General features: G+C 42.5%; 1 protein-coding gene across 5 annotated transcripts in view; it reads left to right on the forward strand.

Annotated features, from left to right (window-relative positions):
• Positions 1 to 15,099, forward strand: part of KCNN2 (potassium calcium-activated channel subfamily N member 2) — a 508,283-nt gene that overhangs the window by 327,852 nt on the left and 165,332 nt on the right. For 4 of the 5 annotated variants that reach the window (XM_061429915.1, XM_061429916.1, XM_061429917.1 and 1 more), the window contains 3 exons: positions 11,144 to 11,348; positions 12,183 to 13,471; positions 14,066 to 14,161. In XM_061429915.1, coding sequence (XP_061285899.1) covers positions 11,327 to 11,348; positions 12,183 to 13,471; positions 14,066 to 14,161 — 1,407 coding nt within the window. In that variant the 5' untranslated portion in view covers positions 11,144 to 11,326. Of the gene's footprint in view, positions 1 to 11,143; positions 11,349 to 12,182; positions 13,472 to 14,065; positions 14,162 to 15,099 lie in introns of those variants that run through there. The other variant, XM_061429920.1, reaches the window with a different exon arrangement.

Consider the following 15,099-nt stretch of genomic DNA (forward strand, 5'->3'; position numbering starts at 1 on the left):
TAAAACAAAGGCTGAAGATTTGTAACTCTACAGAGAACCTCTGTTGTCACATGGCTGTGACCACCTCCATCTTTCCCTCAATCAGTGCTAGATGAAATAGTTCCAGAGAGTTCAGTGGAATTAACTTTTTATAGCAAAGTTTAGGAAATTGTTATTTTAGTTTCTCTAAAGTCCCCAAAGACCAGTTACCCCCATAAGGTAAATACTCAGCTACTTCAGTGGTAAAACTGAGCCCAATCTGTGGGTCATCTCTAGTTTTGTTCTTACCTGCATAAAAATCTGCTAGTTAGAATCTGATTCTGACCCAGTTCTTGCCAGTATTATTTCAGGAAATAATACTGGAGTGGGTTGCCATTTCCTCCTCCAGGGGATCTTCCTGACCCAGGGGTTGAGCTTGAGTCTCTTGTGTCTCCTGCACGAGCACGAAGATTCTTTTACCACTGTGTCACCTGAGAAACCCCAGGTAGAAGCATGTAAGTTTTATATATGGAATCATACTGTATGAATTGTTCTGTCATTTGGTTTTATTTAATGATAAGAGTATGGGTGATAATTCTATAGGTCTTATTCATCCTCTATATATAGGACTTATTCATCATTTTAAGAAAAACTATTATAAGATGCCTTTCATGGGTATTTATTTTATTCTGTTTTGTTTTCCAATAATGTACACCATTAAATATATCTTTGTGCACACTTGCAAATATTTCTAAAGAATAGATTTTTATTAATGGACTTCTTAAGTGGAAAATATTCATTTAATATTTGATGGATTCTTGTCAAATTGGCTTCCAATAGGATTTACCAATGTATACTCATATCTATGGTATATGAAAAAACTGGTGTCTTGCATCCTCACCAGTGCATTATGCAGTATTAGTCAGTCTAATGGAAATAAACATCATTTCAATTTGTATTTCCTTGATTTTTCAAAGGTCTTTTTTTTTTATTTCATCTTTGAATTACTTGCTCATGTCCTTTGTATTAGTTTTCTACTCAGTTCTTTACTTTTTGCTCATATGAAATTCTTAAACCTTTTTAAAAACATATTTCTTGATATTAAAATCTTCTGTCTGTTAAATATGACCCTCATCTTTTTTTTGGTTTTGGTTCCTATGAATGTCTTGTAATGCTATAAGATCAAATCAGTTGTCTTTTCCTTTATGGCTGTTTAGTTTAGTCAGTTTTAGGAAAACCTTTTTCATGTTATGATCATAAACTATATTTCCTTTATTTTCTTCTATACTTCTGTAGTTTTGCTTCTTAAATTGAGTGAGCTGTGTTTTTAAAGATTAGTTACATCAACTACATAAAGAAGGCTTAGAAAGCTTTTCTAAACATTTGAGGCAAGTGTCTGTTTTTAAAAATAAAATAAGAAACTGAGTCCCCTGTCCTTTTACCTTCCTAAAGACATACTCTGTGTCATACCCCTTACTACATTCAAATGTGAACTCGTGTTCCCTCTTCTTTATTTCCTCTTCCGGTCTTCTGGGAATCGAGGCTTCTCTAGTTAGTCACCTGAAAACTTCATCCTTCTCACATTTTCTGACCTGCCCTGAAGACTGTGAAACCATGATCCTCCTTAAACCTGCTATAATGAAGGCTGCTTCCTAGGAAAACTCAGGCAGGCCCTTGAGGAAAAAAATGAGAAAAACAAACAGATCATAAGGGCCTCCTAGGAAAAGGAGTACGTCAAGGCTGTATATTGTCACCCTGTTTATTTAACTTATATGCAGAGTACATCATGAGAAACGCTGTAGGCTTGTGGGCTGGAAGAAGCACAAGCTGGAATCAAGATTGCCGGGAGAAATATCAATAACCTCAGATATGCAGATGACACCACCCTTATGGCAGAAAGTGAAGAGGAACTGAAAAGCCTCTTGATGAAAGTGAAGGTGGAGAGTGAAAAAGTTGGCTTAAAGCTCAACATTCAGAAAACGAAGATCATGGCATCTGGTCCCATCAGTTCATGGGAAATAGATGGGAAACAGTGGAAACAGTGTCAGACTTTATTTTGGGGGGCTCCAAAATCACTGCAGATGGTGATTGCAGCCATGAAATTAAAAGACGATTACTCCTTGGAAGGAAAGTTATGACCAACCTAGATAGCATATTCAAAAGCAGAGACATTACTTTGCCAACAAAGGTCCAGCTAGTCAAGGCTATGGTTTTTCCAGTGGTCATGTATGGATGTGAGTGTTGGACTGTGAAGAAGGCTGAGCGCTGAAGAATTGATGCTTTTGAACTGTGGTGTTGGAGAAGACTCTTGAGAGTCCCTTGGACTGCAAGGAGATCCAACCAGTCCATTCTGAAGGAGATCAGCCCTAGGATTTCTTTGGAAGGAATGATGCTAAAGCTGAAACTCCAATACTTTGGCCACCTCATGCGAAGAGTTGACTCACTGGAAAAGACTCTGACACTGGGAGGGATTGGGGGCAGGAGAAGAAGGGGCTGACAGAGGATGAGATGGCTGGATGGCATCACTGACTCGATGGATGTGAGTCTGAGTGAACTCCGGGAGTTGGTGATGGACAGGGAGGCCTGGTGTGCTGCGATTCATGGGATTGCAGAGTTGGACACGACTGAGCGACTGAACTGAACTGAACTGAAGGACTATAAGTCTAAGACATACAAACATAAGATATTTTCTTTGCTACTTGTTAAAGAAAGGTATGGGGAGGGAGGAGGGAGGAGGGTTCAGGAGGGTTCAGGATGGGGAACACATGAGAAATAAAGGAATAAAAAATTTAAAAAAAAAAGAAAGGGACAAAAGTGAAGCAAAAAGCCCTTCCTTGTCATGTCTTGGTAAATCCGACCAGAACTGACTTCTCTACCCTTTCCCCTGAGTGGAGATCTAGTAAAAAAGTCAACACTCTGGCCTGCTAAGGTAGCAAGTGGCACCCCTTCAATTATGTCAGAATTTACTACTTGTGGGTAAAATTCAGTTTTAAAATTGTTGTTCTTTTCTTTGCTGTTCTCCACAGTCCTGATCTTGGGATAAGCAAAATGCTAACATATATAATAGGAAATATAAAAGTACTTTATTTTGGAACTCTGCTTAATAACCTAGAAAAATCTTTTTGAGTAATCTATTTCAATAGCTTAATACACTTCATATTATATTTATCCTCAAGAACAAAGTGTTCTGTTCTATAAGTCTTTTTTTTTCATTATCTATGAGACCACTAAAAGAAAAGTATTAAAAAACTGTTTTAGTGAAGTATTTAATAAACTTAAACAAAAACATGACCTTTATCTCGGCTAGAGATAAAAACAAAAAATTCCATGAACAAATTAGTTCTTCATGCAAGAATGGGAAATGGGAATTTTGCATTCCCCTGATTTAATACCCAATTCTGAGCCCCCCTAGACAACCATTCATGTGACAGCTTTGAACATTGGTTTGGCTTTCATTAAGAGGGCCTCTAACTCTCCTGATCTCTTTTGAAGTGAGCACTGAAGTAAGTCTGATCCTGGTGTTACAGTCACTTGTCAGTATCAAATGAGACCTCTGCCACCTCCACAGTGCCTCTTCTGTGCTATGCTCTCTTGACTGCTGAGTCCTCTAAGATATTTGCTTCAAACAGCCGGACCACGTGCTGTTGGTTGGGTGCAGAGTGCACTTTTGCTGCCAACCCTCTAGACTGAGAGTGTATAACTCCCCAGATTGCCACAGCTCACCTCTTTAAAAAGACTTTAGTCTCACCATACTGTATTTGCACTACTTAAGGGGGATGTTGACACATCACAGAGAACTTAATCAGTGGTCACAAGTGACCATTATGAATTATCTTCAAAGGATACTTTAGTCTTAGTTCCTTTTCATTGTCTGTTAGAATCATATGATAATGGTGATTTTTAACTGTAGAATTCAGTACAAAATATAACTGAGTTTTACTTATATGTAAGAGAAATTTACATTCCACAATCAAAATAAAAATTCCTCAGCTCATTTTTTTATTGAAATTCTTCTTGGATATTTATTGAATCATGATACTGTTAGGATTTAAAAGCCATTTAGATAGAGTCTCAAAGAAGAAAGTCTGGAATCCTCAAATTCCTTAAAATGCATGGATAATATTCTTGCTTGGGAAATCCCATGGACAGGGCCTGGGGTCACAAGAGTCAGAGACAACTTAGCGACTAAAACACCACAATAGTAACTCATGCTACTTAGAAAAACTTGTTCCTGCTCCACTCTAATTTTATCTACTACTGCCTCAGCACTGTTCATTTTAAACTGATACTTTCATTTTAGCATTCAGTTATGTTTGGGAATTTCTCTCATCAGTTGTTAACAACTTTCTTGATATATAATTCACATAATATATATATATCACCCATTCCAAGTGTACAAATTAATGATTTTTAGTGCATTCACAGTTATGTGACTATTACCATGCTATGCTATGCTATGCCAAGTTTCTTCAGTTGTGTCCGACTCTGTAAACCTATGGACTGTAGCCCACCAGGCTCCTCCATGGGAGGAGGAGAGAGGCTGGAGCTTCAGCTTCTATGGGAGGAGAAGAATCCTTCCATGGGATTCTCCAGACAAGAGTACTAGAGTGGGTTGCCATTCCCTTCTCCAGGGGGACTCCCCGACTCAGGATCAAATCCGAGTCTCTTACATCTCCTGCATTGATTGGCAGGCACATTTCTTATCACTAGTGCCACCTTAAAATATTTTTATCACATCGGTAAGTAACACTTTTCTCATTAATGAATCCCATTTCTGCTGCCTCCTGAACCCCAGCATAAGACAGCCACTAATGTAACTTTCTTTATAGATTTGCTTATACTGGACATGTCCTATGGATAGAATCATACATGTTGTCTTTTGTGACTGACTTTCCTTCACCTTCTTCAAGGTTCCTCCTTGTTGTAGCCTTTATCATATTTCATTGCTTTTCACTGATGAGTAATATTCCATTTTAAAAATATACCATGTTTTATTTATACACTTACCAGTTGATAGACATTTGAATTCTTTCCAGTTTTTAGCTATTTAAATAATGCTTCTGTAAACATTCATGTGCAAGTTTTTGTGCAGATGTATATTTTCATTTCTCTAGTCTATGTGCCTAGGAGTAGAATTTCTGGATAATACGCTGGTTTTAGAATTAGTATTTTAAGGCACTTCTAAATGTTTTCCAAAGCTGCTTGTACCCCTTTACAGTCCCACCAGCAATGTATGACTGTTCAAATTTCACCATGTACTCTCCAACACTTGTTATTGCTTGTCTTTCTGATTAAAGACATCTTAGGGGTTATGAAGTGGTATTATAGTTTTGATTGACATTTTCCTAGTGGCTAATGATGTTGTGCGTTTATTTTCATGTGCTTATTTGTCAGTATTATACCTTCTTTTAGAAATGTCTATTCAAAGACTTTGTCTTTGGGTTATTTATTCTTTTCATTATCAAGTTTAAAAGTTCTTTATATTTTGGGTGCAAGTCCTTTTTCACATCTGTGACTTGCAAATATTTTCTCCCAATGTCAGAAGATGAAGAGGAACTAGAGTTTCTTGATGAGTGTGAAGGAGAAAAGTAAAAGAGCCAGCTTAAAACTAAATATTAAAAAAAAAAAAACACTAAGATCATGGGCACCCGGCCCCAAATAGAAGGGGAAAAGGTGAAAGAAGTGGCAGTTTTCTCCTTACTGGGCTCTCAAATCACTGTGGATTGTGACTACAGCCTTGAAATAAAAAGACGATTTCTTCTTGTCAGGAAAGCTATGCCAAACCTAGGCAGTGTATTGAAAAGCAGAGACATTACTCTGCTGACAAAGGTCCATATAGTCAAGGCCATGGTTTTCTCAGTGGTCACGTATGGTTGTAAGAACTGGACCATAAAGAAGGCAGAATGATGAAGAATTGATGCCTTCCAACTGTGGTCTGGAGAAGACTCCTGAAAGTCCATTGGACAGCAAGGAGATCAAACCAGTCAAACTTCAGGGAAATCAACCCTGTATACTCATTAGAAGGACTGATGCTGAAGCTGAAGCTCCAGTATTTTGGTCATCTGATGCAAAGAACTGACTCATTGGAAAAAGTCTCTAATGTTGGGAAAGATTGAGGGCAGAAGGAGAAGAGGGCATCAGAGGATGATATGGCTGGATGGTATTACCGATGCAATAGACATGAATTTGGGCAAACTTCGGGAGATCATGAGGGACAGGAAGGCCTGGTGTGCTGCCATCCATGGGGTTGCAAGGAGTCGGACATGAGTGAGCAACTGAACTGAACTGATATTCAGTATGATTGGATTTTGTTGAGAATTTTGCATCTGTGTTCATAAATAATATGAGTCTTTAGATTTCTTTTCTTGGGATGTCCCTAAGTTCAATAATCTTATTTTTTTTTTTTTCTTGTCAGCTCAAATCTGTTGAGCCCCTCTTGTGAATTCTTCATTTTGGTTATTGTACTCTTCAACTCCAGAATTTCCATTTTATTTTTTTAAATAATGTATATCTCTTTAGTGGCATTTGCTGTTTGATGAGTCATTCCCATCACACCTCCCTTTAGCCGTTCTTTAATTATGATACAGCACTGGGCTTGTGAACCATACTTGTTCACTACATTTGTCAACAGAGTTTTTTGAACTATTGAGACAGGAATGATCACTTCCCTCTAAATAACATGGCTGTGTATATGAAACCTAGAACTGCTACAGCCGTTTTACCTACCATAAGGTAGATTAGTTTGACCAATATATATGGAAGAGAACAATGACATGAAAACACCTGAGGAAAGTTGCTGGAACCCTGATGAAGTCTTAAGCTCTGAAACAAACAGAACTGGCATATTCCGTAATTATGATATTTTCAGTTATAAGAGCCAAGAAATACCCAGAAGAACTGACAGCCAGTCCTGCTAGATCCCTGCAGGACTGCAGACAAGTTCCTCTAGGCCACAGGGCAAGGAGCTTGAGCCTCTTTCCTCTCCCTTATTATGTAAAAAGACAAAATGGACTCTGTTAGTGAGAATAAGTAGTCTTCATTGGCCTTCAGTTTTTACTGTGAATGTTGCCAAAAATGAGAAATGCCAAGGGTGCCAGCAAAGTCAGCAGAATACTGTATCTGAAGAGACTAGGATCTGTATTTTTTAATATTTTTTAATTGGGCACCTTGGACCTGCATACATACAGCACTGCGGTTTTATCCAGTCTTGTATTTGAGCCTCATGAATTATTCTGTTGATCAAATGAAGTTAACAAAATGACAGTAGTTGAGAATCTCAGAATCCCGATCAAGCCAGGGAGGACATGTCCATGAGGTCATTCAAAGACAGGCATGGTAATAACCAGCTACTACTCTCTGTTCCTTGACTTTTAGTGGGGTGCCAGCCAGTATGAGCAGATAGAGTCAACAGGTTATCCTTCTACTCTGCAGGAAAGGCTACAAGGGTGTTAAACTGACTCACCACACAGGTTGAGAAGACTGTACTTGAGGGTTACCTTTTTCTTGCTACTCAGTAACTGCATGACCTGGGGTAGCCCAGGCACCACATTTCAGGATTATCCTTACCTGTAAAGCCGAAGTGATCATAAAAACTGCCTTGCCTTGGGGTAAGGGTGCTTGAGAGATGAAAATAAAATAACACATGAGAAACTGCTTTATAAACTAGAATGTGCTATTCAATAAGTCTTTTTTATGACTTGGTAGCTCAAATATGTGTTTCTAGTTGCCCAGGTATATCTGTATAATCTATAGACTATTTTTAAAGGACTTACCACAGTCAATAATTTCAACCTGTTCACCTATTTAATTATGTAACATCATTCAATTATACTAGCAAAACTAGTATAGCTTCTATCTTTTTTTTTTTGCTGCACAGCTGAGACTTTTATAGATATGGTGATTAGCTGAGACATGGTAGGAAGCAAGGATGAGGGTAAAACAAATTTGGAAATGTTAAGATATTAATGAATAAGTCCTAAGAGTATAATTAATCCCTGAATAATAGTGGTATTACTAAAAATTAACAAGACTATCACCAATAAGCTCATTCAGGTCTTGATACTTTCTAATAATAATGTGGGACCATAAAGAATATAATACATAAAGATATTTTACTGTTTTCTTCAAATGTACATTTCTTATGAATTGAGAACAGTATGTGGTTCAAAAATAAGTGTTTTTTAATGAAATGTGTCAGTAAACAAAGAATTGTTGTGCTGAGAGAACAACTCTGATATTTTCCCAAGTCCCCATTTGCATCAAATGCTAAGCAAACTAAGTTGAAAGAGGCTGTGGCTTGTTACAACTTTTGTGGTTGGCACCATCAAATAACTTACTCACCCAGGCAAAGACAAAGAAAAATCTCAGAAAAACACTTACTTTGTAGGTCGAAGAATCTCTCAGAGCACTCAATGTGGCAAACAGATGCCCTGGTGCCTGCATCAGCTGTTCTGACAGCCTTTTCAAATAGACCAGAAACATCGAAATTCAAGAGTCCTGCTTTTTATAAGAAACAGAGATAGCATGGACTAGTAATTCCTGTGAAAAAGAGAATTAAAAAAAAAAAACTGTTGGCATAATATAAATCTGCATAAAGTAAAGGATTAAGTGCAAATGACCTGAAGCCCCAGTGGTCTGGGAAAATCATCCTTCTAAGACCGTTAGTAAGTGTTTGTGGAGTGCTTTGGGAGTGTTATATGTATGTGTCTGTTCACCAGCTTGGAATACAACAAATAAGAAAAAGCAATCTTTCTAACCCATCAAGGTTAAAAAAAAAAAAAAGGTAATTTTTATAAGAACATGACACTAGAAAATAAAGGGCATTAAAATGATAGGATTTGAAATGTATTTTGTGGATGAGTATGACCTCTGGTGTTAAACTAGAGAAATTTCCAGCACTTATGCATCTTAATGACAGAAAGAGAAGCAAATGCAACTTTCCAAGAGCTTATTATTGGAGGTTGCAAGCCCTTGTATTGTGACCTTGCTTTCAACCTCTTTTTATTTCCTCCCTCTCTCTTTCCCTCCTCACTCTCACAAATAAAAATGAGTATTTACTATGTGTGAAGTACTGTCCATGGAAAGAATATTATCTTTGTTGTTCTAACTACTTAACTTTACATGGTACATCTATAATCTCATATAGGGAGAAAAATAGCAAAATGATGGTAAACTATATGAAAAGTTTACATACAAGCTTGAAATCGGTTTGTTAATTTTACAACGAAAAGAGGCTAATGAAAAGAACTCCTTAAATGTGCCCCTGTCATAACCCAATAGTGTAAAATGTCCTAAACAATACTGTTATGAGGATTCAGACTAAAACAGAAACTTACTGTGAGATCTTGTCATTTTTCATCATCATACTGATAGTGGATGATCATACTCTCCAATGCAGATGTTTATTACCAAGAAGATTTTTTGATTGTGTGTGATAGATGATTCCTTGAAACAAGATGATAAATATCTGACTGACTCTTACTTTCATTTCTCTCCAATCACAGTGTGTTTCATATTATTTCATGAGCTTCTGCAAGGTGCTGGCTAAGTGGAAGCACTGATCATCTGAGCTTTGTTATTCTTACGGGTCCTTATGTTATGTGCCAAATCTCCATTTCTTTCTTACCTTGTGCATCCTTTCCTCCCAACCCTCCTTAAATCTCAACAGTCTTTGTTTCTACATGATTAAAGGGACTGCACCTAATCTTGTACTAGACAAAGTATACAACATTTATTTCCCTGTTATTTTGTTTGTAGAACTTATTTGAAGCTTTGAGTTTGCTATATGAGAAAGTCAGTTTGACCACAAAAGATGCAGATATTGTTTTTTTTTTTTTTTGGCAGTCATTTTTAAAACAACATTTTAATAACTCTAGAACCTTATATCTAAATCTTTAACAGTTTAGTGTGGTAGCAATTATTATATTTGGAGAGGGTATTGATGTAGTCTTTCAGTTAAATTTACAAAAGGCTAATGAGAGTATTAATTTACCATGATAAATATATTTGATGTATTTAGATTTGGAAGGATGAATCAAACTTTTTCACTTAATCAGCTGTGTGTAACAACTAGAAGAAGGTCATATAATTCATTACAAAGTGAAAATAAATGTATTATGAATTTTGTGCTTGAGTTGAATTTTACTTCACACCAGAAGGTGAAAAAATTTTAATTTGGAAGCTTTTGTTGTAATTTCAAATTACTTGTTAGAATTGTTTTTAAAAGTCATGCTCACCACACAATTCATGCATATCTACTCAGCTACCCCAAAGATTCTATGAGCTTAATAATTCTAAATGTGTTATTGAATTGCAAAAAATCATAATAGAATATAAAAATAAAATGCTGTCTCCAGCTTTTAGCCATTCAAATTCTATTCTTGACCAAGACTACTGAGAAATGCACGTTCTCTGGGACTAAAAGCAACTCTTTACTTTTTTTTTTTTTTCTCCTGGATTTGTTTGCTTGGATGCACAAAAAAATTTTTAAATTGTTTTAACTCATGTCCAAAGGATATCCTAAAATGAATTATTCACTCCATAGCATTGAAACACATACACTCTCTTAGGAGCAGGTACCTTGTAAGCAACTTTAGGGTAGCTGCCGAGTAGAATATCAAGAAACTGGATCCAGCTGAGAATTCCAATTACCTAATGAAGGTGATCCGCTTTCACTTTAATTTCTTGGTCAGTCTAACTCTTTATAACGTCTATCATAAAAATCATGCTTTAAAATCACAATTTAAAAAGTAAATATTCAACTGGCCAGTGTATTTCATTCCATTTTCTGGAAATGGGGATCTCGATTTACAAAGAAATACAAACGACAAAGACGTAAGATGGAGCAGTAACAAAGAACCCTTGAAAGGTTCCCTTGCCGCTTTGTTAGTGCAATGTATCGCCTAAAAGGAAAACACATCACAGGAAATTTGTGAGACACAAAACGTAATTTTTATTGGTTTATTAGCAAATAAATATTATACCTAACTAGAGCAAAACTCCAGTACTGTCCTCAAGCAACTATTATTCAGCCCGAGTTCTCATTGTTAATAATTTCCCAGCCAGCGTGTGACTGACGGTGTGAATCAGCCCGCGCCAGCCCCTCTCCATCCTCCGCTGCAGTCAGGCACAGAAGATGCTCGGTGTCGCGCATCAGTGATCCGCCTTTGCTTTATCTGTGCTGCAGGTGGAGAGGAGGAAGAGGAACAGAAGACGAGCTGGTGGTGGCTGGCGGTCGCTGAGCATCCCCCAAGACCCTCAAGCAAGCGTCTTCTCCAAGGCAGGAAAAGCCCACGGACCTATCCACTGGGGTGGCCAGAGGGCCTGAGCGCGTAACCCAGGACCCGGCGGCCGGGGGCGCCAGCCCCTCATGTTCCGCAGAAGGCGCAAATGTGAGCGGCGGTAGCTGGGAAAGCCCTCCACCCCCGCCAGGGGGACCCGGGAAGCCCAATCCAGCTCCTCGCGAGGACGGAGGGGATCCCCTCCTCCGGCCCCGCCCCCATCCTCCCCTGCCCAGGCGCCGAGGCGGTTAACCCTTGCTGCGCCGCAGCGCACTAGGGCGAGAGCGCCGCGCAGCCTATCCCGACTACCAGGCGCCGAAGCCCAGCGGCGGGGGAAGATTAGGGCTCGAGGGCCGCTTGGATCTCGCCGCGGCCAACCTGGGGCTCAGGCGCCGGGGTTCTCACCAAGCCCTGCTGCACTGGCTCAGCTAGCCATCAAACCTTTTCTCTCCATAGTGGGTGTCCCCACAGTTATTTGGCGGGTGGTTGGCATCCCACTCTCAGTAGGACAATCAGGGAGACGTAGGCGTAGGGCGAGGGGGCTGTTGCTCCGCAGCTCTTAAGAGGCGTGCATGCCGGTGAAGGAGTGGCCCCGGGTTCCGCACCGTTCCCTCGCCTGACGCCCTGGCTGGGGTGGCCCAACGTGCTGCAGTGCCCGGGCAAGTGATCGAGACTGCACGTCCGGCAACAGTTAGGGGGGCTGTGGCGCGGGAAGGAGGGACGCCCCTACCTTTTCCCCCTCTCACTGCAAACCCGCTGCACTCCCCAGCCCTCGGGGCTCAAGGGTAGTCCCCGATCATCAGCAAGTGGAACCCTCGCCCTCCCCCAGTCCTAGCCTGAGGACCCTGTGGTTTTCATCCTGCAGATTCCCCCCTCCCCATCTCTCTCTCACACACACATGCTCCCCTAAACCTCGCGCCGCAAACTCAGTCTTGGTCCCCGCAGGTGATGTCATGCCCATTGTTTTGGTGCGCCCGACCAATCGGACTCGCCGCCTGGATTCTACCGGAGCCGGCATGGGCCCTTCCTCGCACCAGCAGCAGGAGTCTCCGCTCCCGACCATAACGCATTGCGCAGGGTGCACCACCGCCTGGTCTCCCTGCAGCTTTAACAGCCCTGACATGGAAACCCCATTGCAGTTCCAGCGCGGCTTCTTCTCGGAGCAGCCGCCGCCGCCGCGCTCCTCGCACCTGCATTGCCAGCAGCAGCAGCAGAGCCAGGACAAGCCGTGCGCGCCCTTCGCGTCCCTCCCGCACCCTCACCACCACCCGCACCTCGCGCACCAGCAGCCGGGCAGCGGCGGCAGCAGCCCATGCCTCCGGTGCAACAGCTGCGCCTCCTCCGGTGCCCCGGGGGCGGGGGCGGGGGATAACCTGTCCCTGCTGCTCCGTACCTCCTCGCCCGGCGGCGGCGCCTTCCGGACCCGCACTTCCTCGCCGCTGTCGGGCTCGTCGTGCTGCTGCTGCTGCTCGTCGCGCCGGGGCAGCCAGCTCAATGTGAGCGAGCTGACGCCGTCCAGCCATGCCAGTGCGCTCCGGCAGCAGTACGCGCAACAGCCAGCGTCCGCCTCCCAGCACCACCAGTGCCACAGCCTGCAGCCCGCCGCCAGCCCCACGGGCAGCCTCGGCAGCCTGGGCTCCGGGCCCCCGCTCTCGCACTACCACCACCACCCGCACCCGGCGCACCACCAGCACCACCAGCCCCAGGCGCGCCGCGAGAGCAACCCCTTCACCGAAATAGCCATGAGCAGCTGTAGGTACAACGGGGGCGTCATGCGGCCGCTCAGCAACTTGAGCGCGTCCCGCCGGAACCTGCACGAGATGGACTCCGAGGCGCAGCCCCTACAGCCCCCGATGTCTGTCGGAGGAGGTGGCGGCGCGTCCTCCCCGTCTGCTGCCGCGGCCGCGGCCGCTTCGTCCTCAGCCCCGGAGATCGTGGTATCCAAGCCGGAGCACAACAACTCCAATAACCTGGCGCTCTACGGAGCCGGCGGCGGCGGCGGCGGCACTGGAGGAGGCGGTGGTGGTGGCGGCGGCGGCGGCAGCGGGCATGGCAGCAGCAGTGGCACCAAGTCCAGCAAAAAGAAGAACCAGAACATCGGCTACAAGCTGGGCCACCGGCGCGCCCTGTTCGAGAAGCGCAAGCGGCTCAGCGACTATGCGCTCATCTTTGGCATGTTCGGCATCGTGGTTATGGTCATCGAGACCGAGCTGTCGTGGGGCGCCTACGACAAGGTAGGTGCTCGAGCCCTTTGCCCACAGTTCCCGGGCCGCAGAGCCGGATGCCTGGTGGTTGGGGCGGTCGCTGGCGGGAACTCTCTGCCTGCGGGTCCCTAGCTTTCCCCTGACGATCGGAGATGTCCGCCGCGAGGACGAGTGCCACTCCGACTCGCACCCTTAACCCTAGTCTGGAGAGGAAGCTTTTCCGCGCGCAGCCAAAGTTCTGGAGGGAGTGAATGCCCCGTCAGTTTGGGTATTTTAAAGAAGTGATTTCAGGACTCCTTGGGGGAAAGCATGCTTTATTTCTCTCCTGAGGCTCACGATTTAGGAGGTCTCTTTCAAACCCGAAGGCTTAAACTCAAAGCTGATTTCCTCATGGATTTCATTTCGAGAGCCACAAGCTGCACTGGGGTCCGTGTAGTTGCGGCCCCCGCTGCTGCTTGGCCTTCCCTGATCTCCTCACTTTCCTGACGGATCACAGAGCCAAAACAGGTGCCCCTACCTCCATCCTCCCCCTGGGAGCTCAGATCCAATTGCTGGGGATTGGCCGACCCCTCCCAGGGCTTAAAAAGTGCTTCTTTTTAAAAAGTGCTTCTGTCTTTGTTGCAGGCGTCACTGTATTCCTTAGCTCTGAAATGCCTTATCAGTCTCTCCACGATCATCCTGCTTGGTCTGATCATCGTTTACCACGCCAGGGAAATACAGGTAACTTACTGCTCTACTGTTTATGAATGACCCCAACGTGGGGAAGTGCAAGGCAGCAGATGCTTTTCCAAGCTCTCCTGTCCTTGCCTGAGGTTACAGAAGACACATGCTGTGTTCTTACCTTAGCACCTGACCTGTTCTTTCAAGAAGTTGAAAGCAAAACAGTGCAGCATATAAATACACAGTAGTTTCCAGGATGTATTTGTTAAACCTCAGATTCCTCCCCCCCTCCTTCTTCTTTAGGTAGGTCCACTTCTCCATGACTGTCATTGCATGTGCTTTCCTTAAGGCCAGTTAAGCACTAGCCTTAATCTGTAGGGTAGATGAGTATTCTCCTTTAATACACATTTAACAAGATGGATGGGTCATTAGGGAAGATTGTGCCTGTCTGTATCACCTTCCATACCAACTGTAGCTTAAAAAAGAAAAGAGTCCTGGGATATTCCTCGCTAATGTGCATTAATAAGGCAAGAGGAGAATTCTAACCTTTTCTATATCTTACCCTAACATTAGAGAAAGAAGAATCTGTTGTGAATTTAGAATACAAATTCTGTATATCTGGTAGTTTGGTAGATTTTTAGGTACATTTATTATTTAAAATGTCACTTAAGAGCAAAGGCCACTGCCCTTGTGAGTGGACTTCTTAGGAAAATGTTTGTCTAAATGCAGCCAGGAACTCTGTTGTTAGATATGACCAATAACTGGCAATTTCAGAATATTTGATCTAAAATTCATGGGTCACCTTTTGGATTTTTACTTTGCTGTAGCTTTCGGTCAACAGCATACTAAAGTTAGTGAATAAAATAACTAGAGTTTTCAAAAATTTAGAAAGATTGGGATTTTCCAGTTTATGATTTACACTAATATATACTTTCTGGTTTTTTTTATTAGCTGTTATTTATTTGGCCAAACTATTAAACTCTTGAATTTAGGGTGCT

This window comes from Bos javanicus, chromosome 10 (genome assembly GCF_032452875.1).
Source record: "Bos javanicus breed banteng chromosome 10, ARS-OSU_banteng_1.0, whole genome shotgun sequence".
In the NCBI taxonomy this organism is placed as follows: domain Eukaryota; kingdom Metazoa; phylum Chordata; class Mammalia; order Artiodactyla; family Bovidae; genus Bos; species Bos javanicus.